The 23,870-nt window shown below is 43.7% G+C and overlaps 1 protein-coding gene across 3 annotated transcripts; it reads left to right on the top strand.

Annotated features, from left to right (window-relative positions):
* Nucleotides 1-1,469: 1,469 nt before the first annotated feature.
* LOC309698895 (homeobox-containing protein 1) lies at nt 1,470-22,487 on the top strand. 3 transcript variants are annotated; one of them, XM_082521643.1, is made up of 11 exons: nt 1,470-1,891; nt 2,812-2,923; nt 4,573-5,002; nt 5,275-5,360; nt 7,028-7,138; nt 8,359-8,577; nt 14,635-14,791; nt 17,820-17,902; nt 19,171-19,266; nt 19,405-19,520; nt 20,602-22,487. In XM_082521643.1, the coding sequence occupies exons 2-11, from the start codon at nt 2,842-2,844 to the stop codon at nt 20,746-20,748; spliced, it is 1,527 nt and encodes a 508-aa protein (XP_082377769.1). In that variant the 5' UTR covers nt 1,470-1,891; nt 2,812-2,841; the 3' UTR covers nt 20,749-22,487. The 3 variants fall into 3 exon arrangements, with proteins under 3 accessions (XP_082377769.1, XP_082377768.1, XP_082377770.1); XM_082521642.1 differs by having other exon boundaries at nt 1,475-1,891; nt 19,402-19,520; XM_082521644.1 differs by lacking the exon at nt 8,359-8,577 and having other exon boundaries at nt 1,477-1,891; nt 19,402-19,520.
* Nucleotides 22,488-23,870: the final 1,383 nt, after the last annotated feature.

The following is a 23,870-nucleotide window of genomic DNA, read 5'->3' as shown; positions in this document are numbered from 1 at the left end:
CAACAACGCTATAGGAAGGTGTTTATGTCTACAGCCTACACAGACGGAGAGGCCCAGGAATACCTGACTCATTATTATTATTTGTGGATTAATAGTTATACTAACATCCATCCATCCATTCACTTCCGCTTATCCTTTTCAGGGTCGCGGGGGGCGCTGGAGCCTATCCCAGCTGTCATAGGGCGAGAGGCGGGGTACACCCTGGACAGGTTGCCAGTCTGTCGCAGGGCCAACACACAGGGACAGGCAACCATTCACTCGCACATTCACACCTAGTGGATTATCCAATTAACCTATCCCCACGCAGGGAACCCACGCAAACACGGGGAGAACATGGAAACTCCACACAGAAAGACCCCACTGATGGTGGAATTGAACTCAGGACCCCCTTGCTGTGCGGCAGCAGTGCTAACCACCATGCCACCGTGCCGCTATACTAACATAATGTATATTATGACATTATAGGTTTTTAGTAATTCTAATTTATAATTCTAATTAATTATTATGAATTATAATGACACGTTTCATGTAGATGCCCTGAGTGATAATGGATCTCTTTTAACACTAATGCTTTTTTTTTTTTACTACAAGTAATCAATCAATAACTACATACATATACATCTATCTATCTATCTATCTATCTATCTATCTATCTATCTATCTATCTATCTATCTATCTATCTATCTATCTATCTATCTATCTATCTATCTATCTATCTATCTATCTATCTATCTATCTATCTATCTATCTATCTATCTATCTATCTATCTATCTATCTATCTATCTATCTATCTATCTATCTATCTATCTATCTTTTGGTATAGCTGCAATAAAAAAAAAAGATTTCCATATTTAAAAAAAGATTCTGAAGGAGTTTGACTGCCGGACTTGGAAACACGTACCTTCATATTGTAGTATTATGATTCTTACTTGAAACAAGAGTCAAATACTTTTTCCAACATTATGCAAAAATAGTTAATTCAGAATCTTTTTCAAACATTTGTGCACAGTCACCTTTTAAAGTCATACCATCTGTATTAAAGTACAGGGTGATGCCCAAGAACCAAAAAGTTGTCCCCAATTTTTTCTGTCCATATTTGCATTTAATTTTTATAGATTTTTCTGATTTTCTATACAGGCTCCCACTGACTGCTTTGCGAAGCACAACCTCACAAAGCTGTAAATGCTCCTTGCAAATACATATTATGGTTAAGTACATTTCATGGTATTCCAAGCCAAGAACAGCCACACTCTCGTTTTATCCACTCATTATAATTGTTGTTTACCTCCTGTTCATATGGCTTCTTCTGCAAACGCTTGCGAGGAAGCTTATTACAGTCTGCATACAGACCCACTTATGTATTGGGCGGTGATGCGTCAAGGAAAACCGATTTAGTGACATATTTCCTAAGTACTTGTCCAAAATAAAAGAAGAAATGTTTTCATCATGGGCATTAAATGCCGCTAAAGCCGCCTGAGCGAGATGTACGCACGAGCATCGTTACATTTTCAGTCACTTTAGTTAAAATGTTACTTTTGGCTTCATGTCGCCCTGCAGCCGTGCTTGAATTTAGGGTAGACGTTTTCTAGCACGCACTGTACAACCGGAAATCATAATGATAATTCTTGCTGCCTTCACGGTACTGTCGGGTGAGGGGTCACAAATTGAGACAGACTCCTCTCGTTTGCATATACTATTTCCCCACTGCATAGCGAAAGACAACATGACCCCGCATCCTTCACCCTCTATTCGTTAACTTAACCGTCCGCCTTCAACCCAGGACTTATTTACTATAGCGGAGTTGAGTGGACCGCTACTTTTTTTGCCACTTTTAATTATCTGCCCTGTCCGACCAGCCGGCTGCAGCTGTCTCTCTTCAGCAACGGGAGGTAAGAGAGGTGCTCCGCGGCGGGACAATCCGCTGCTAGCCACCAGCTAACTTAGCTAGCAGGCGAGCTAACCCGTTAGCAGCTGGCGGTGGTCCCAGCCCTTCGACTTAACACATAAAATGTTTGGCGGTAGCACTCTAGAACGGTGATTTTTTTCGTAAACGGTTGCTTGTTTGAAACATTGCTCAGATTGCCCTTAAAGTGCAAGTTTTGGGTAAGTTGTTAGCCGAGACAAGACAGACCGTTTTATCAAGGTAACCAGAGTAAGTAGCATCGTTTCCCGAGTTTTTCAAAATAAAAGTGTAATTTGCGCTCATCATTGGAGCAAAATAATAGTTGTCATTTCAGTAAATGGGTCAAAAGGTGAATACATTTAACTTTCTAAGCGTTTCACATTCATCTTTGTATTTCTATGTGTATAAGTGGATAATGAAATTTGAGAAAAGACATGGCATGTGAAAAGTATTTTACTTTATTTATGTTTGTCGTTTTACAGCTGAGTTAAGTGTAAAAACCTAACATTACATTGAGACATAATTGGAAATAGCCCCAGATAGAAAGAGAGGTGGAAAATAGACTCATTTTGGAAAATAGCTATAAAATAGCTATATGCTTCCGAATTCAGTTTAATTCTGTCTGTGTATAATGTGAAAATGGTTATTGTTATCGAGCTACCAGTTTGTCTTACTTTGAAGGTTGCAAGCATCGCTTCCGCTTTCTAGTCTCGTTCTGGCTAACAGGACAGCTAAGCAGCAGTTGATGGGAGGTTGGTGCTCAGGGGAACCAACTGGAGTTGACGGCGCTAGCTTAGCCAGCACAGGCTGCTAGGGGAGTGATCTGTTGTTGCAGGTTTGGCAAGATGCTAATAGAGGCGATTTAACCGCAACACACTGCAGCAAGTCTCCTGTGTGACTCCTCAGAGGTCCAGCCGAGCTGAACTTCGCTGAGCCATGCGACAGTGGTGTGTCCCCGTTGCGACCCCACGCACTGAACCACTCCCGGGGCGCCTGTCCGTGTCACCACCTCCATCAGGTAAGATCTACAACGAGACAGCGAAACTGTCAAAAGTCAGCCAGCTGCTGAGATCTGGATGTTACAGTTGTGCTTAGAGAGATCCGTGTGTGGTAAAGGTGGGGGGTTAAATCACTGCGCGCTGCTTTGGGAGCGCTTGACTTTTTAAGCAGAGAGTTTTGTAAAAAAAAAAAAAATCCAACAACTTAACTTTTTCCAGGCGGCAGTGTTCTGGAAGTTTCCTCGTCTTGCAACACATTTAACAAGTTGAACTTTTTCTGTTTGTTGTAGCAGCATCATTATCCATTATTTACAATTATGCAAAAGTGGAAGAAATTATTCGAGTAGATTTTTGTCATCCAAGAACAGGGCAGGGTGTTTAAAATGTATCATCCTGCTTAGGTGAAAGTGCAAAAGTTTTATCATCATAATGTACTTAATGCACTTCAAGTGAAAGTACTCATGCAGACTTTCATGCAAGATTAAAATCATCTGCAGCTGGAGGCTAATGTTAGTTACTGCTGGTAGATTCAAAAATACATATTAAGGAGACAGATATTTTAGAATACATGCAAAACCTACTTTAGAAGTACTTAAGTGCATTAAACATACTTAATGCTGCTACCTTATTTCCAGAGGTGTCGCCACAGTGCAGTGATCCATATATTTTATTTGGCACAGTTTTTTCGCCATATGCCCTTCCTTCCACTGCTGTACTTCCCTAAAGTACTTGAGTAAATGCACTGAGTTATTTCTACCACTGGTCCTATCTGTACTAACATCTAGTGGCACTGATCATCATAGAAAATCAAATTTGAGGGGGGCTAATGCTACCTGATGCCCCATCTCTTAATACCCATGCTTTTCATGTTAGCAAGGTCATGTCAAATTCCTGCAATTCTTTAAAAAAAAAAGTTTAATGTGATCTTTACTTTTTAGTGCATCTTAGTCATAGGTGAATACTAGGATAAGGCTCCCTGCAGACTTGCGGGACTTAAAAAAAAAAAAAAACCCTAAAAGGATGGATATGACTCAGCCGAGGTGGGACCTGATGTTAGGTTACGTATGCCAGGGTGATCTTACTTTAATTCCACCCAGGACAAATGGAGCAAGGTTAGCCTAAGTGCAGTGTTGCCAAGCATTTGAAAGGTGGCCAAAACTTTTTTTTTTTGAATGACCCAAAGGGTTCCTCGCAGGAGAACAGTGCGGAGTGCTCTGTTCTCTAAGTGCAGTTTTTTTTATTACCGCGTCATGTTTTCACTCAAAGTTATTTGGGTTTTTTCGAGTATTAACGTTACTAAAATACTTGGATCAGATTTGCATTTAAAGTGTCATTATAAATAAACTCCTTCAAAGTGCTTGAATCCTGCTGCGTGTGCCTTTCTCATCTATTAATATTCCTTTGATCATTTCTCTGCAGGTTCTGAAAAAGTCTGCAACATATTATCTCTATTTAAGGTCTGTGAATGGTGTTGAGTGGGGATAAATATAGCCGTTTATGTCTTGGTAACACTGTGAAGTCTCGTGGTGCTGTTTATCTGGTGAGAAATCAGCCCGTCCGTGCTGCTCTCGGGTGTATTAATAGGTTGATGAGTGGTTCAGACTCATTCACAGATTTGGTCTTGTGTTTCATTGGTTTCACCTCGATAAACCCGGCTCATTTACTCTAGATGCCAGAATGGAGTGCTGTGAGGTGGAGCCCCGCTACACCATCGAGCAGATTGACCTCCTGCAGCGCCTGCGCCTGTCCGGCATGACCAAACCTCAGATCATCCACGCTTTGGAGTCCCTGGAGAGGCTGGACCCCGATCACCGCCCGTCCCACTGTGACTCTCACCCGGCCCCTTCCAACAACGCCCCCGCCACTGCTGCCCCAGCCCCGTCCTCGTCGTCATCATCCTCCGCCTCCTCGCTCTCCCTGGCCTCAGCAACCACGCAGACCTCCGGCCTGGACGGCGCCGCGCTGTCCCCAAGCAACAGCTTCGAGGCCTCTCCCCCACCCCTCTATCCTCCCACTCTGGCAGTTCAGCGGTCTTTCAGCTACGACATGATGGGGGAGGAGGATTGGGACCTGGAGGAAAAGGTGGAGGAGTACATGAGGTAAGGAGAGGGAGAACGGGAGGATTGTGGTGCAAGAGAGACCAAAGGAATAGTAGAGAGACTATTATAACATCAGATAATGACAGCTACTATTCCCAGAGGCGAAGGCTTATTCTTCAGAATTTACATGCAGTTAATTCAGGTCAGGTGCTCAGGGATGGCTGAAAAAGGAGAAGCAGCAGTGAATAAGGTTAGTCGGAGCAAAGGCTGGTGTTTTAACCACCGTGTAATGGTTCTTCTGGCAGTGATGGGGCCTTTTGTTGCTTTCGCAGGAGAGACAGCAACCTGGTGAAAGAAGAGATTAAAACTTTCCTGAACAACCGCAGAATCTCTCAGGCGATCGTGGGCCAAGTTACAGGTACTCTGCTTTGCTGTGACATCCCCGATCATTAAACTGTTGATCGTGCAGTGAGAAACACAGGGGGGCTCAGCATTTAATTAGAGTTGAACTTTTGCTGTCTTGATTTAATTCAAACAAAATGCTAAACCAAACGATTCTGTATTGAACAAATGAAAAGCTGATTTCAGGCTTTTTGCTCTTATTCTCTCTGCCAACTCATTCACTCGTGTTTCTTTTTTTTAAACTGCAAAATGAAGTGTAACTGGCTCACAGATGCTCCCATCCCACTTTCGCCAGTTTCTATTCAATACTTGAACCTTGGCTTCAGGCATCTGCTGATGCGGAGTATTGATACTACTGAAACTACTGCAAACTTAAAGCTGTTAAAGTTGTGAAATCTCTCCAAGCTGCTCTTGCTTTGTTGTTAACTCCCTGTTGGATTAAATTTGTTGATAGTTTGAGACCGTTAGGAGACCACGCACACAAAGCAACATTATTGTGTACAATGAAATTGTGGCCGCGTTGCTTTTGGTGGTTTTAAAGATGGTGAGCATGTCTGCAACATGCAATCATGATCAGTTGTAATGAACTAGTGGAAACTCCAGTTTTCACTAGTTGAACATCATAGACTCAGAAATTCAGAAACCTATATAAATAGTGACATAGTTGCTGCAATACGAGGATTTAACTGAAAAATTATTTGGGTGCATAGCAACCTTGCTGGTATAGTAATATAACCAGTTGGCAACCAGTTGAGTCGAGTCCCCTACTGCAAAGAGACAAATTGCACTTATCAGTGTAGACTGATTCAGGTTAATGTCAATGTATTGACAATCTCTCTGCTTTTATAAATGAGACGGCAACTATTTGCAAACTTTCAGCAGTCTGAGTCAAGACTGTTTGGAAAAGACTTGCCTCCTATCAGCCAACCTGTGCAATCACCTTGCGATTGGAAGTGGTTTCCACATCTATTTGCGATCGGTCACCAAATGGGGGAAATTCCACGCCATCACAGATGCTTAGACATGAGTTTCACACATTCTGTTAAAACCTAACCATAAACTACCCCTCAGATACGTCAGGTTTCCATTAGTGGGCTAAGTTAATGTTGTAGCTTACATCTAAAATAAAGATCCTAAAACACAGAATTTCCTGGTCTTGGTGGTCATTTTAGGGCCATCGAGTTGGTAAAAAACTTGAGAAAATATTGCGATTAAAGTGTTTAAATTAACTGCTTTGTCTAACAAAGTTCAGAGAGATTCACTGTATTGTCGTGTAGGCGCCTAACTGGTAACTGGACTTGCTTTCAAAGCCTGAATACAGTTGAGTACCTGAGCACAGTCTGACTTTTAATACCAAGAAAAGGAAAAATAAGCACACAGAGTCAGAAAGATTTTAAAGAGCCTTTTAATGGGCTTCAGCTAATGCCAGCTGTATTATGTGTGTTTGCAGTAGCAGCAGGTTCATGTCAGTAAACTTCTACTCCTTCCTTGAAAATGGATTGCACTACATCACGTCCTTAATTAAAGTATCGATGTCGGGGGATGGCTTCATTAGCTGAACAGGAGTATTCCAGAGCTGGAACGCAGCCGATCTCTCCAGCAGCGCCGCCGCCGATGGTGCGCCGCGACATAAATCATTGTCCTCAACCTGTTAAAATAACGTGTGTCACCTCCCGCACGCAGGCATCAGCCAGAGCTACATTTCTCAGTGGCTGCTGCAGCAGGGCCTGGAGATGAGCGACTCCAAGCGCAGAGCTTTCTACCGCTGGTACCTGCTGGAGAGGAACAACCCAGGTGAGACGCAGGCCAAGAGGTACAAGCGTAACATGTAACTTTTACAGAGGAGAGGAGCGGGACACAGATCCTCCCAGGAATAATGGATTTTGGATTAATTATGAGAAGGTACAGATCAGTGCCTCAAGGTTGAATGTCAGGTTAATGATGAAAGATTACACTGCAGATTAGATAACAGAAGGCTCGTGTTAGAAAGGGATAATATGTCTTGTGTGTCTTGAATGCGAACCACCGCTTGCTAACCCTTCCCCATCCACCTCTCCTCCTCCTCCTCCGCTTTACCCGCCCACCATCCTCCCGCATGGTAAACCCGCACACCTTTAATTCCTCCCGCTTAACCCCAACCTGGTCCACAATGGCTGCGAGGTCGAGAAAGGACACGAGACAAATCTATATTTTCAGCTAAAGGTAGTCCCGTCACAGGAGATTCTAATCGATAACGTTAAGGCTTCTGGTTGGGAGATGAAACTTTAGCGGGCGAATCCGGCTTCTCTGCGCAGGCTAGAGTAACAGCTCGGGTCAGCGCTGACCTCGCCTCGTCCTGAGATGCAAATTCGGCAAGCATTAAAACGGCGACGGCACGACAAACGGGCGTCAACTCAAGATGCTCCCTGCTTTTATTGATTATTGTCAAACAGCATGCTCCCGCACCAAATCATGTCAAAAAGTCCCATCTTTACATTGTTAGTGTGTGAAATAAACAAAGCCGCTGATGGACCATCTGCCGTCCCTGCTGTCTCCTTTCATCTTAATGCTTTATTATTTTCCCCCCTCCCACATCGTCCCACTCAGGCTTCGCTTTAGCTCCTCTGTAGTTCCCAGCCCTGACGCTGGAGGTACTCTGGTGCTGGTTTTCATTCCCACATGGCTAACAAACAAGCTATTAACAGTGATACTAACAATAACTACTTTGTCTGCAATGTTTCTGAGCCAAAGTGGCCACAGCGCTTTGCTTCTTACATGAGCTCTTATTGACCTGTCCTCCATGAATCTGTAAAGAAGCAGTGTTGTCTGTGAAATTGATTCCTGATCGGCCAATCCACTGAAATTACAGCGCGTGTATTTGTTGATAAAGTTACCATTTCAAGGCACGTCTGCAGGAGTGTGTCACTTAATCCAGAGACATAGATGCAAACTATCAGCCTCCAGTTGTTGCCACAGCTGGTGTCTGTGTCCCGTGGCGGTGGCCTGCCTGACTATTGGTTTTGTCCCGACTGAAGGGCTGAGGTGGAGTGAAAGCCAGCACAGCGTGAGTCCCAGGGCCAGGGGAGGGGACAGAGACGGGACGGTAGCAGGGGCAAGCGGCAGCCTCCCCAACATCCTCCCCAATCCCAACACCAACCTCAACCCCAACCCATCGTGGAGCAGGCAGAGAGAGCTGCTGATGCACTTGCTGCCGTGGTACACTGCTGCAGCCGCAGCTGCCCAAGCCCAGCCAGGTAACTGCGCCCTTACTCGCGCACCCCCACCCCGCCCTCCTTGGCATCAGCAGCTTGCCACAGGAGACACATGCACCACAGTGGGTCTGCATGCTGATCAGCCTGGACCTGCTTTGTCAGCACGGGGTTTTACAGCAGTCTCAGATGGCTCCTAAACTTAGATTTCTAATGCTAAAAAGAAATGGCTCCAGACGTTTCATATCCAGCTCACCATTATAGCGAGTGGGTGTGGTTTAATGTAGTTGTCTCTGTGTGTTCTGAGTCATCCAGGTCATGATAATCTAAGGAACTTGGAAAGAAAAGTGAATGGACTTCTTTAAGTTTCTTAAAGATGTTTCACCTCTCATGCGAGAGGTTGTTCACACGTTTATTTAGAAGTGAGTTTCTTACTCTCTGTTTAAGACTCCCTTTCTGTTCCATTCGTGTCAACCTTTCTGTGACAGTGTTTTCATAAAGCTCGCTTAGTCAAAGTACAGATGGTAAAAAGTTCTGATAGGGTTTGACATAAAATCCCACATGCACTGTGATTGGTACCCCAAATTCTTCACATTCACAATCAGATACTAAACATAGTTCAGTATAACGAAACCATTTTTTCCCCTCTTCCCTGCTACATTTAAACTTTGAGCTTTTAAAAGCTTTTGAAAAGATTCAAAGTCTGTGTCATGCAAATTGTGTTGATATCATGTCCTTTAAAAACCTGAGACATGAATGTGATCTGAAAAGAATAAGACTTGACTTTACTTGACCACTACAAACGCCTTCTGTTTAGGACTGTTTAGGACAGGGCATCATATCAGAGTTTTTTTGTTTGTTTTTTTAAACAAAAAAATCCATTCAAATGCATTTCAGAAAAGTATTTGATCCCTTTGCAAAACATACTTTAGCACCTGGTGGCAAAACCTTTGTTGGCAATCACAGAGGTCAGACGTGTCTTGTAGTTGGCCAAACGTTTTTCACGCAGAGGGGATTTTGTCCCACTCCTCTTTGCAGATCCTCTCCCAGTTATTAATGTTTCGTGGCTGATTTTTGGCAACTTTAACCTTCAGCTCCCTCCACAGATTTTCTATAGGATTAAGGTCTGGAGACTGACTAGGCCACTCCAAGACCTCAATATACGTCTTCTTCAGCAAATTCTTTGTTGCCTTGGCTGTGTGTTTTGGATCATTGGCATGCTGGAATACCCATCCATTACCTGTTTTTAATGCCCTGACTGAGGGAAGGAGGTTCTCACCCAAGATTTGACGGTACATGGCCTCATCCATCCTCCCTTTGATGCAGTTTGGTTGTACTGTCCCCTTGGCAGAAAAACACTCCCAAAGCATAATGTTTCCACCTCCATGTTTGACCCTGGGGATAGTGTTCTTGGAGTCACAGGCAGCATTCCTCCTCCTCCAAACATGGTGAGTTGAGTTGATGCCAAAGAGATTTTGGTCTCATCTGACCACAACACTTTCTCCCAGTCCTTCTCTGAGTCATTGAGATGTTCAGTGGCATACTTCAAACGGGCCTGTACATCTGCCTCCTTGAGCCGGTGGGGCCTTGTGGACACTCACCGAGCTGCTTGGCGATGGTCTTGTAGCCCATTCCAGCCTTGTGTAGGTCCAAATTCTTGTCACTGACATCCTAGGAAAGCTCTTCTCTTCTCTTCTTTTATACAAGAAACAAGTAGGGTTGGGTATCGTTTAGGTTTTATCCAATACCGGTGCCAAACCGGTACTTTTGAAACGGTGCTGGTGCTTAAACGGTGCTACAACCGGTGCTTAAAGAATGGAAAACACAAACTTTGTCCAAAAACTTCTTATGTTTTTATTTTTTAGCAGTTTCTTTTTATAAGATAAGATAAGATAACCTTTATTAGTCCCACACGTGGGAAATTTGTTTTGTCACAGCAGGAAGTGGACAGTGCAAAAGTTATGAGGCAAAAATTAGAATACAATAAGAATAAATACAGTACACAACTGTACAGAATAGAATAAAATACTATATACAGTAGAATACAATAAAATAAATATACAATAAGATAAAAATAGAATACAAATACAAATACTATATACAACTGAGTAAAAATACAACGATGACAGAAAGGATTATTGCACTTAGTATTATTGCATATGTATGGATGTGTGTGCTTGATCAGTTAAAGTCTTTATTATGGAGTCTGACAGCAGTGGGGAGGAAAGACCTGCGAAATCTCTCCGTCCCACACCGTGGGTGCCGCAGTCTCCCACTGAAGGAGCTGCTCAGTGCTGTCACAGTCTGCTGCATGGGGTGGGAGATGTTCTCCAACAGGGATGACAGCTTAGCCGCCGTTCTCCTGTCACTCACCACCTCCACTGGGTCCAGAGGGCATCCTAGAACAGAGCTGGCCCTTCGGATCACCCTGTTCAGTCTCTTCCTGTCCCCAGCAGAGATGCTGCCGCCCCAGCAGACCACACCATAAAAGATAGCAGAAGCCACAACAGAGTCATAGAAGGTCTTCAGGAGTGGGCCCTCCACTCCAAACGACCTGAGTCTCCGCAGCAGGTACAGCCTGCTCTGCCCTTTCCTGTAGAGGGCGTCTGAGTTATGAGTCCAGTCCAGTCTATTGTTCAGATGAACACCAAGGTACCTGTAGCTGTCCACAGCCTCAATGTCCATACCTTGGATGTTCAGTGGTTGCAGTGGAGAATGCTTGTGCCTGCGGAAGTCTACCACCAGTTCCTTGGTTTTACTGGCGTTGATCTGGAGGTAGTTCAGCTGGCACCAGTCCACAAAGTCTTGGGTCAGACCTCTGTACTCCTTGTCGTCCCCATCAGTGATGAGGCCGACTATTGCAGAGTCATCAGAGAACTTCTGCAGGAAGCACTGGGTGGAATTGTGGGAGAAGTCTGCAGTGTAGATGGTGAAGAGGAACGGAGCCAGAACCGTTCCCTGTGGGGCCCCCGTACTGCAGACGACCCTGTCCGACACACAGCCCTGAGTCCTCACATACTGTGGTCGGTCGGTGAGGTAGTCCAGGATCCAAATAGTGAGGTGATGGTCCACTCCAGAGTTCACCAGCTTGTCCTTTAGAACCGAGGGAAGAATGGTGTTGAAGGCACTGGAGAAATCAAAGAACATGATTCTCACAGTGCTTCCAGCGGTCTCCAGGTGAGCGAGGAAAATGATAACCAAGTTAGCCTTTTCTGTTCATACAACATACCACCTTTGGTTGGAACTGGTGCTTAAACAATGGAAAACACAAACTTTGTCCTAAAACCTCTCATGTTTAGCTGGGGTTTTTTTTGTTTTGTTTTTTGGAAAAAGATTTCAATGTTAGCCTTTTCTGCAGCTATAGGACATATATGGTATCACTCTATCAAACAAGAAGACAGCCGCATGTAACTACGATGGTGTTTGCTAGTTCACCTTACATGCATTAATGTAATAACGTGGTTAGCCTACTCAACGTAAATTACACACGAACAACATTAAGTTACTCACGCAGAGAAGAACGGCTGCTGCTGCATCATCACCCGTCATCATTTCTGCTACACTGGCAGGGCTAGGGGCCAGGACTCTACTCTTCAGGTTCTTGGGATGTTGCTAACTCCGGGTCCGATAACAGGCACCACACCCGCAGTAGATGTGCTGCTCTGTGTGAGGTCTGGCAGCAAGCTATCAAATACGGTGCATTTCTCGGCTTTAAAAAAAACCGCTATGCTGCCAGGTGTTTCATCAGATTCGAGGTGTTACCTCCTTTGCACAGTATCACCTTAAAGCACTTGTTGCAGGCTGCTGAGTTTGCATCTTTTGCTGTGAAGTACAGCCAGACTTTGACCACTTCACCTTGGGCATTTTTAATCTGCAGCTCTGCTTTAAAGGAACGTACGTACCTGGACCCGCCGACTATCCTTGGAAAGGTAAAATGATTGGCTAGAATCCAAAGTGTATGACGTCTCAGGAAAAAAAAGCACCGAAATAAAGAACCGAAATGTGCGCTGCTTTTCGGTCTGGTTACTGTTTATGTCAGAACGGTGCCATAATGGCACCGGATACCGGTACCCATCCCTAGTAGCAAGTTGAAAAGGCTGTCATTGTCAGCTTTACCTGTATAAAATACACCTGGGAGCCAGAAATCTTACTGATTTATAGGGGATAAAATACCTATCCTTCATGAAAATGTAAATTAATTGATAACTTTTTTGAAATGCATTTATTTTGTTATCGTTCTGTCTCTCACTGTTCAAGTAAACCTACCATTGAAATTATAGGCTGATCAGTTCTTTGTTAGTGGGCAAACTTACAAGATCAGCAGGGGTTCAAATAATTTTTTCCCTGACTGTATGTGCTAAAATATGCACCGAGGCTACATGAGCACTGTTACCTTGTGCATCATTTTAATTTAGTTTTATTTATACAGCGCCAAATCACAACAACCGTTGCCTCAAGGCACTTTATACTGTAGGTTAAAGACCCTACAATAATACATACAGAGAAAAACCCAACAATCATATGACCCCCTATGAGCAAGCACTTTGGCGACAGTGGGAAGGAAAAACTCCCTTTTAACAGGAAGAAACCTCCAGAACCAGCTCAGGGAGGGGCGGGGCCATCTGCCGCAACTGGAAGGAAAACAGGATAAAGACATGGTGTGAGAGAGAGAAACAGAACCTAATAACAAGTATGATTCAGTGCAGAGAGGTCTGTTAACACATAGTGAGTGAAAAAGCTGACTGAAGAAGAAAAACTCAATGCATCATGGGAATCCCCCGGCAGCCTACATCTATTGCAGCATAACTAAGGGAGGATTCAGGGTCACCTGGTCCAGCCCTAACTATATGCTTTAGCAAAAAGGAAAGTTTTAAGCCTAATCTTAAAAGTAGAGATAGTGTCTGTCTCCCGAATCCAAACTGGAAGCCTGAAAACTGAAGGCTCTCCCTCCCATTCTACTTTTAAATACTCTAGGAACAACAAGTAGGCCTGCAGAGCGAGAGCGAAGTGCTCTAATAGGGTGATATGGTACTACAAGGTCATTAAGATAAGATGTTGCGCAAATGGAAGAACGCAGTCTTACATATTTGTTTAATATGTGCGTTGAAGGAAATATCCTGGTCAAAGATGACTCTAAGGTTCCTCACAGCATTACTGGAGGCCAAGGTAATGCCATCCAGAGTAAGAATCTGCTTAGATACCATATTTCTAAGATTTTCAGGGCCGAGTAAAATAACCTCAGTTTTATCTGAATTAAGAAGCAGAAGGTTAGTGGCCATCCAGGTCTTTATGTCTTTAAGACATTCCTGCAGTTTAACTAATTGGTGTGTGTTATCTGGCTTCATGGACAGATAGAGCTGGGGGTCATCTGCATAGCAGTGAAAATGTATGCTATGTCTTCTAATGATACTGCCTAAGGGAAGCATGTATAATGTAAACAGAATTGGTCCTAGCACTGAACCCTGTGGAACTCCATAATTAACCTCAGTGTGTGAAGAGGACTCTCCATTTACATGTACAAATTGGAGTCTGTTAGATAGATATGATACAAACCACTGCAGTGCAGTACCTGTAATACCTACAGCATGTTCTAATCGCTCTAATAGGATATTATGGTCAACAGTACCGAACGCTGCACTAAGGTCTAGCAGGACAAGCACAGAGATGAGTCCACTGTCAGAGGCCATAAGAAGATCATTTGTAACCTTCACTAAAGCTGTTTCTGTGCTGTGATGAGCTCTGAAACCTGAAACTCTGAAACAACTAGTCTTTCAAGGATTTTTGATATGAAAGGAGGGTTGGAGATTGGCCTATAATTAGCTAAGACAGCTGGGTCAAGAGATGACTTCATCAGAGTGAAAAAAGTTATTTCAGAAGACTGAAATAATAATAATTTTAATGGGTTGTGTCTGGAGGGACAAAAACATGATAAAATGAACAAAAATGAGTAAACCTCAGTTTTTAAATGCCAAAAGGTGTTACACATCGGATAAGATGATGTCAAACCTTCCGCTATAAAGAAAAATATATTGAAGGACACAGCAACGCCCTTTGTAAAGGTCTGGTCTTGGAAAGTGAAGTTGCATGCTCTCCCTTCGACAGGTGCTACCTTATCAATGCGTTCTTTGGTGAAGGAAGAGCCTGACTGGAGGACGGGGATCATGACAGGCGACAGAGCAGGGATAGTGGGCGGTCCACTGAGGCTGCGCAGAGGAAGCCGTTTCACCTGGAGAAAGGAATGCCAATCAATTATGGAGAGGTGAGGAAGGTTTAGCACTAATTTAGACTTGGCTTATGGTTTTCCATTCAGCTTTATTTTCTGTCGTGTATCAGGTTTGGATTGTTGGAGTAGCACTTTAAGCAGAGATTTTCAGACTAGGGATGTTCCTGGTGACAAAAAAATTAGACTAGCAAACTAATGTGAAACTAATAAACACTTAGATGTCAAAAACTGTCAAAGACATTTGAAATCATTAATCACATTCTTCAATCATACTTTAAATGCTGCTTAACTATGTGGCACCTCACATCATGGATTATGAATATGGCATTTTATACATTAAAATGAAAATTAAGAAGAAGGAAAAAAAGAACAGCTCATGTTGAATATGATATGAAAATATGTTACTGAAAAGATGTTCAAGTCTCATTATTATCCATCAGTACATTTTCTTCGACTTGTCTGGGGCTGGGTCACGCCTGAGCAGAGCGGCCTCCTCCAGCTTATCCTGCGAAACACTGGGCGTACCAGGCCAGCCGAGAGAGTAATCTCTCCAGCGTGTCCTGGGTCTACCCCTGGGTCTCCTCCAGGTAGGACACCTCATCCAGGAGGTGACCACCTCAACAGGCTCCTTTGGTGCCAAGGAGTAACAGCTCCAGTCTGAGCCTCTCCCAAATGGCCGAACTCCTCATCCTCTGTTATGGAGAGGCCAGCCACCCTTAAGATAAAGCAGATTTCCACTGCTTATATCTGCAGTGTCATTATGTCGCGTTTAGAACACTAATAATAATATGCTCAACAAAAAGATCAGGTTTAGATGAAGAGCCTTGTGGCGTTTTTCTACAACAGTGTCGGGACTGCAGCGCCATCTGATGGCAGATGGCTGCATAATATTTAGGACAAAAATTTACAGACGATGAATATCAAAATGTTAACAGAATAAATGATACTGAACGAGCAATGATTAATCATCTGGTCAACTAGTCACACCCAGACCTAGACCTCCCTCCCCCCAGCCACTTCTTCAAGGATGGGAGGGACACAGAGATGTTTCCAAGCCAACAAAGAGACATAATTTATCCAGCATCATGGGTCATGGGTCTTGAACCACCTCACCTGGCTCTTCGATGTGGAGGAGTGGTGGTTCTACTCTGAGCCCTTCAGAGTGACCAAGCTTCTCTATCACTAAAGGACAGGGTGAGGTCCACAGGAGTGTGTGACCCAATACCCTTCAGAGGAAGTTCATTTCACTTGCATCCAGAATCTCAGTCTTTTAGTCCCTGCCCACAACTCCTTGCTATAGCTGAAAGTATGAATGTAGCCACCAGTAAATTGACAACTTCACCTTCAGCCCTCTGTTCACCATGACAGAGCAATATAATCTCAGCATTACTGCAGACCATCTGTCAGGCTTATAGTTTGTTTTACCACCGTCTGTAGGTCCTCACCTCTGACAGATACCCTTTGTAATCTGGTCTTGACTGGTCCTGGCTGTAGCTCAACGAAAGAGCATGTGAGTTTGGCTTTTGAGGGAGGGGCACCGATGGGGAAGGGGTGTGCTTTATTTAGGACACAAGATATAATTTGAGCTTTGGTTAAAGAAAATGAAAAGTCACTGTTTTATCCTGGTTGTCTTGTTTTCAAAGTTAACTTAGCTGAAATTCAAATTCAGTTAGTCACGCACTGCTTCATAGGACCGAGGTTATTACAGTAAACTAAAACTAAATTCAAATCTAAAACCAGGTGGGACAAAACATTTTATATGAACTAAAAATGGCCTTTGGAAAAAAAACAAAACAAAATAAAACCGCTCAAATGATTTTGTAAATTTCCAAAATTAAAATTTGCCACAACCCGCCTAACTAGGGTTAGTACTGTGTCTGTTCTGTTGTTCCGAAATATTTCCACTGACAGCTGTCCCGTCTTCATAAGTGCAGTGACCAAAACAAATAGTGAAACTTACAAACCTAAGGTCAAACTACATAATTAGAATAACTCTGGATGGATCCTAAATTGTCACCATAAACATCTGCAGCCCCTTAAACAATGACTGGAAAATTCCCGTGGTCGCCTGTTGTGCTTAGATAAAGTTTATGTGCCGCTCTGAAGTAAAAAAAAAGCTCATAGAAAGCAGCCGAGATCGGCAGAACACTTTAGATGACTCGGAGCACATCTGTGCTCGAGTTCTTGGAGCAGAAGCGCAGCGTCGCTTAAGCTAATGGTCAGCATTATAAACCTTTCCAGTATTTGTGTCCTTTATGGCTTCTTTGCCGCGGCTTCCTGCTCTCAGTGGCGAGCAGAACCGGCTCAGTTTATGATGTCATTTTTCATTAAGGCTGCTGTGACCCTGCTTCCCTGGTACGTATTTGTCCCAGACAGTCTTCTCAGTAACCTAGACGGATGCTGAGAAAGAGGAGCACGGTGCCCGCTGTGTGCAATTGATTTCTCTATTAAATGGTTGCTGTAAGTATAGGGTGCAGTCTGGGCACTCAAAGTAATAAGAGCACGCAGACAACACTCACCAGCAGTACCCCGGGATTACGCAATTCTACTGCAGTGCTGATCCTTATGAGCTAGTTCAGATCCAAGGACGATACAGTAGAGGTGAAGATGATGTGTGTGAGGGAGGGAGGTGAAAGGATAGGAGAGCTGGGAGAAATTGATCCCTGTGGTTTTTTTTAATGTGAAATAATGATTCTTTTTCACTGTTAGACAGACAGGAAAAGGAAAGAGATGAGTAACACAAATTTGCAAAGAAAAAGATAGAAATAAATAGTTGTATTTACGGGGTTAGAGTTTTGAATGTTGAAAGCTTAAAATGAATCTGCTTAATGGGTTCGTTAATCTGTCCCTTCACGGCGTGAACCCTCCCCGCTGCTCTCTCGCTGTGTAAACATTGTCCTTAACTCTCCTGCCGCTTACTGCAAAAGCCTGAAAAGTTGATGAGGTGTAAAATTAGAGCGTAACTAGCTCGGCTCAGACCGGCGCTGCGCGTCGACTAATAAATGCCCGTGACGCCTGCGTGATTGAGCTCTTTGCCAACAGAGCGGCTCTTCATGTCTTCCAGCTTCTTCATGGAGAACCAGTATCCAGATGAGGCGAAGCGGGAGGAGATCGCCAACGCCTGCAACTCCGTCATCCAGAAACCAGGTAGCAAGAGGGGTTCGTCAGTAAAGCGCACTTTTCTGAGTTCTGAAAATACATCTTGCTGAATTGATGTCAGCTGACAGGTGATTAGTCGCTGACGTTCATCATTATTAGTCTTTTTTTTTTTTTAGTTAAAATGCTACCTGCAGCTTATCGAACGGGAACACCTGCTGCTTTTCTGTCATGCACATCATTCATAAACGCTGTTGGAGAAAGCAAGTGAGCAAGAGCTTTAGCTTTTTCCTGGAGTTTCTGATTGGACCGTTCGAACCTTCTGAAGATGTTTTTCCTCATCACAGAACTGCTTCACCACTCCTGAATTCTGAAGCTGCTTCGAAGCTGATGGTCATATGTCAACAGTTTAATTCGCTCTCATCAGTCGTCGCTAAAGGTCGCTCATCTGGAAGCTGTTGCTCTGTAACTGCGTTCGACTTTCCAGTGCCGGTCGCTTGTTTTGCTTCAATCACTCTGCAGCATCTTTAAAATCCACAAACTCCGTAGACTCATTCTTTGAAACTTTCAGCTCCAGTTTAGCTCCAGTTAGCCAAATTCTGTCTTATTTTTGAGGTTCTCTACCTGCAGATTCACAGGCTGCTGTTGTGGCGGTCCTCCACGTTACTCAGCTGCCTTTCCAAGTGAGTCTCTCCTACTTCAGACAGACTCTAACTCCACATTGTTATTCTGCTCTAAAGATCCACTGATGGATCCACTGGAGAGCCACTTGAACCAGTACCAACAGTAGGGTGGTAACTGTTGGATGCTTCAGTCCAGAGTGGGAGTAGGGGCAGCTGAAGGACATTTTGGACTATCATGTTAACAACATAGCCAGCCTGCAGGCAGAGAAACAGGATGTGTAAGCAGCGCCTGGAATTGCAAAACAAAATCCTTAGGATTTGCACATTTAAATGGCCTGTATTTTTATATAGCGCTTTACTAGTCCCTAAGGACCCCAAAGCGCTTTACATATCCAGTCATCCACCCATTCACGCACACATTCACACACTGGTGATGGCAAGCTACATTGTAGCCACAGCCACCCTGGGGCGCACTGACAGAGGCGAGGCTGCCGGACACTGGCGCCACCGGGCCCTCTGACCACCACCAGTAGGCAACGGGTGAAGTGTCTTGCCCAAGGACACAACGACCAAGACTGTCCAAGCCGGGGCTCGAACCGGCAACCTTCCGATTACAAGGTGAACTCCCAACTCTTGAGCCACGATCGCCCCAAAACATTTAACTGTTTTGTATGTTTGGTTTGTTTCCACCTTCAGGCTGTAAGCTGTCAGAGTTTGAGCGTGTGACGGCGCTGAAGGTTTACAACTGGTTCGCCAATCGTCGGAAGGAGATGAAGAGGAGAGCGAATATAGGTGAGGAAGATGGAAACATAGGAACGACAGATTAAGGCTTTTGGAAATGTTAGCTTCTGCTGTTAATTAATTTATATGCACATTTTCTACACATTATATTTATCTCACTTCTGCTTCCTCATCTGACCCAACCAGAAGCTGCCATTTTGGAAAGCCATGGGATCGAGGTACCAAGTCCAAGCTGCCACTCGAATGGGGAGGAAGGAGAGATGCAGGAGTTCACGGATCAGGTGACTCATCGATTCTCAGAGCAAGTAAGTAAACACGGACTTAATTACATGACCATATTCTACCCAAGGAGAGGCCAGAACAAATAACTAGCAGGAACACGTATAGGCCGGGTAAAACTGCTCGCGTTGATGCTCCATGTCGCACTGCTCAGAAAATTAAAGGAACACTTTGAAAATGCATCAGATCTGTAATCATGCTGGACATGTATGCAATCAGAGGGCTGAGTTCAAACAAGCCCCCCAAATGTAGAAAATGATGTAGCAGGTTAGTCCATTTTACCCAAATTTCATTGCAGCAACTCAAAATGGTGCTCAGTAGTTTGTGTGGCCCCCCTGTGGTTGTATGCATGCCTAAAGCATCGGGGCATGGTCCCAGTGAAATGACAGGTGGTGTTCTGGGGGTCTCCTTCCAGATCTGGACCAGAGCATCACTGAACTCCTGGACAGTCTGTCCCAGAGGTGTTCTACAGGGTTAAGGGTTAGCTAATACATTACTCAGCCCATAGTAGTACAGATATTCAGCATAATGTTTTTCCCATTGAGATAAATTTTCATTTATTAATTAATTAATTTTTTGAACAGTGAATTTACATCTTTTCCACTAAAAGCACAGAGCGGCGACGGTCATCATGAACAATATTCACGAGGCTGAATTGTAAAAGCAATACTGAGACCACAAGAATCCTAGTGATGCCGTACCTGCTTACACTTTAAGAAAACGGTGCATTTTTCACACATTTTCGAACGCCTTCAGTGTGAACAAACACGGAGCTGCTGCTGCTCTGCTGACACGCTACGCCTTCTGTGCAGACACAGTGTAGCAGCCAGAGTTTACTAAACTGTACAAATTGCAGGAAGTCACTGGGGCCAGAGCAGAAGCTGGGGCCAGCTGTTAGCTGGTCACAGCAGGCAAGGCATAAACACAGTATGCAGCACTTCCACGGCCGCTTCACTGCCCTTAACAAGCTGCCCAAGCCCAAACTGCTGCCTTAAGACTGACAAGAGGGCCTGAGCTGCTATACGAGAGAAAAGGGACCCACTTTTTGAAGTGATATCGAATAAAAGCGACACTAAAGTCCCAACTGTTTTGCTTATGCATCCACAGGAAGACACGTCTTCCCAGAGGATTGTCGACCAACAGGATCCCGCCTCGCTCGCTTCTACGGAGGTGGCAGCCTTGCCGAGCCCCCGCCCTCAGGTTCTGGAACAGAAAGAAGAGGATTCAAAAAGGGAGAGCGTGGATGAAGAGTGACTGAAGTCGGGCACGTCTGTGTTCGAATTTTATTCAGATGAAATAAGGAAACATTAAGTGTCTCCTGCTCCACCAATGCAGGGCCTTTTCGGGCCTGAGTCACCCAAATATGAAAGGGAGGAGGGTGCGGAAGCTCGCTGAGGTGCCTCAGATGGTAAGGAGGCCACTGTATTTATCAACAGTAATCCTGCTTATATTAACGGCAATATACAGTATATAAACATCTAAATATATATATCAATATATATAGTGCATTCCAAGATGGTATTAAAAAGCCTAAATTCCTTAGAGGGAGAATCATGTAAGTGATACCTCGCCTATTTTAAGCTAAGCGTTTTCTGTTTTTGTGCTCCATGCCTTCTTTGAGCTTTGTTTTTTAAAGGGTGGCTGTTTGATGGACTGTGGTGACGGGAATGTGCTGAGCCTGCAGGTCGGGTGTGTCGGGGTGGTGGGGATAAAGCGCGACATCAAGGATCTAGCGTGCGGCGAAACAAACGCCCTCTGTTTTCTTGAACGTCTTGACCTCTTCCCCCCCTCCCTCCATCTGATCCGTAAGACTGCAACCTCAATCGGTCAATCGATTGATTCAATCAGTCGATCAATCAAGGAGTGCTGTTGCCATCAAAAGCCCTGAGGGACAACCGGAATCTCAGGTAATCCCAAAAATCGTGGATAAAGGCGGTGAAGAGTTGCACCAGGTTTCTTTCGTGTCTTAACGTGTGCTTCGTTTTCTTCGTCTTAACTGTTTAACCGAAACAGGAAGTGTTATTTATACCTTTTGATATTAGCCAGACATGCCTAGGACTAAGTATCACACTATCTGTCTTCTTTCTTATATTTAATGCTGCTGTCTCCAACCTCAGCCAGTGAAGCTAGACTAGAAACATAAAGTCTACTCAGTTTTTTTTTTCTTGTTTCTTTTTTATCGTTTGAAAGAACGCTAAAACAAATGTGATCAAAAATCATTGTGCAACAACATAAATGCTACAAGTTACCCTCACTTTCTATTGGGATAAGCTAAAGCTCGAGCTTGTAAATTTCTCAGGCTGCAAAGCTGCACTTCGGAGTGAATCTTACTGGAATTGTGTTCGAGGAGCTCTCCGACATGTACATAACCCAGAAAAAAAATCCCGCACCTATGGGTGCTTTCCTTTCAGTCCATTAGCAGTATATAGAAACTTATTTGTCAGACTTGAAATATGAATAGCTGAACTTTGCATTACATAATCCCTCATATATTCACTGGCCTAAGGCCTTGGAAGTTACCTCCTTGATGTTCATATAATGAACAAAAACTCATGTTCTCAAATTGCGGGTGGGGGCGGCTACCATTTTACCTCCTAATGCCAAAGCTATGCCACGGTAGAGAAACCAGGAAGTGATGGTCACAACACTATAGCTATACAATAGATAGGTTTATTTGCTCAGTACAACACTAGCCAACTCAAGCTTACCTCAGAGTTCCTGTGTGACAGGCGTGCACGACGGGTTTAGTGTCACGAAGCTTCGACAGCAGCCCTCATTGTGACTGTTTATGATATGGACAGTGTCATGTAGCTTTTATGGCGCTGGGGTTTGCCCTGTGTTGATAATGTATTCTCACCTCAGACAGTTCCCTCGTCCAGCTTTGGACAGGAAAGCTGCACACCATTATGATTATAATGCTCCTCTCTATCTCTCTGCTTTTATCTGACAAGGGAAACCAGTAACGATAATAAAATTGTACACAACCAGTGGAATATGTCTTCATTTATTTCAAAGTATGTAATGTTAGGTTAGGCTTTTCCTTATTTCTTTTTTTATATTTATACTGTTATATTACAGCTAATGTTTCAAATGATGAGGTTGGTGTAGGCGTGAGTAACCCCCGTCAGGCAAAAGCTCTGGCTTCAGATTCCTCTAAACGTGTGGTTTAAGAAAGTTACTTCTACTGTGGGCTTGGTATGATGAGGACCTTAATATGGTCATTTTAGGTGCACAGCTCTGCTCATGAGCACACAAGCACCTCCGACCTGCTGTAAAACCTTTTCCTGAGAGGGAGCCAGTCGGAAGGAAGCTGAGCTAAAAGGGAAAGCAGCTAAAATGTCTGCTTTCAGACAGGCGGCGCTAAGGCCGATATAAGATCAGTAGAGATTATTTATGAACTAAGAATCATACAAAGCTGTTTTAGTAGATTTTTAGTTATGTGTAGTTATCTGGTAGGGCTTACCAAAGTTATGTCATCATAATGAGATACAAAAAAACAGTTCATGATGTTCATGAACTCATGATTTTGAGTTCATGATCATTTTTTTGTGTTACATCAAGAGCGAATATCCCCAATATAATCTTGTTCCTGCATGTGAAGAAGGGAGCACAGAAGCCCCGCCCACCTGCTGTTCAGGCTTTGTGTTCAAGAGGGGCAGCCAATCATAAGAAAGCCGGCTTACTGGGAAAGAGTACGGGGCTAAAACAGCTTGTTTCAATCAGAGAATAAACTGAGGAGCTCATTAACAGCCGAGAGCAGTAGGTTGGGTTTGATTCTGGAAGGAGACACAAATCAAAAATGCTGAGCTACCTGCTGTGGTGGCCCCTTATGAACAAGGGAGCAGCTAAAAGCAGCTTTATTCAAAACCTAACCCAAAATAAACGGGGATCATTGTGAGTCATACAAAACTACTCTAGCAGAGTCCCAAGAATAAAAATCTAAACTAAATGTGAAAGGCCCTCTTTAAGGTTTTGTTTTTGGAATGGGAACATTCACTGAGGGATAAGAAGGTGAAAACATTTCAAACAGTTTTTCGTCACACACCAATTAGAACAGAATTATTATTATTATAAATAATTTAAGAAAGAAATTATATAGTTAGTAGTTCTAACTTAATGTTAGTCATAATTCAATGTTAGTTTAAGCGAATGGTTTCTAATGAGTGCACCACAGATGTCAGGAGAAGTGGCAGCACTGTGATTTTTATCTGCCAGAGCAGAAAGTCAGGGTCACAGATGATGTTGGCAGATAACAGATGTAGTGGAACAACACGGTGAGCAAATCTTCCAAGCATTAGCTGCTAATAACTCACCAAACCTTCGTATCCAACATGACTGAAAATGTTCAACTCGAAGCACCAGCGGCCTGCAGGACT

The sequence above is a fragment of the Aulonocara stuartgranti genome, assembly GCF_965226115.1.
Source record: "Aulonocara stuartgranti genome assembly, chromosome: 22".
Lineage (NCBI taxonomy): Eukaryota > Metazoa > Chordata > Actinopteri > Cichliformes > Cichlidae > Aulonocara > Aulonocara stuartgranti.
The sequence above is the reverse complement of the archived record's forward strand: the minus strand, read 5'-3'. Positions and strand labels throughout refer to the sequence as shown.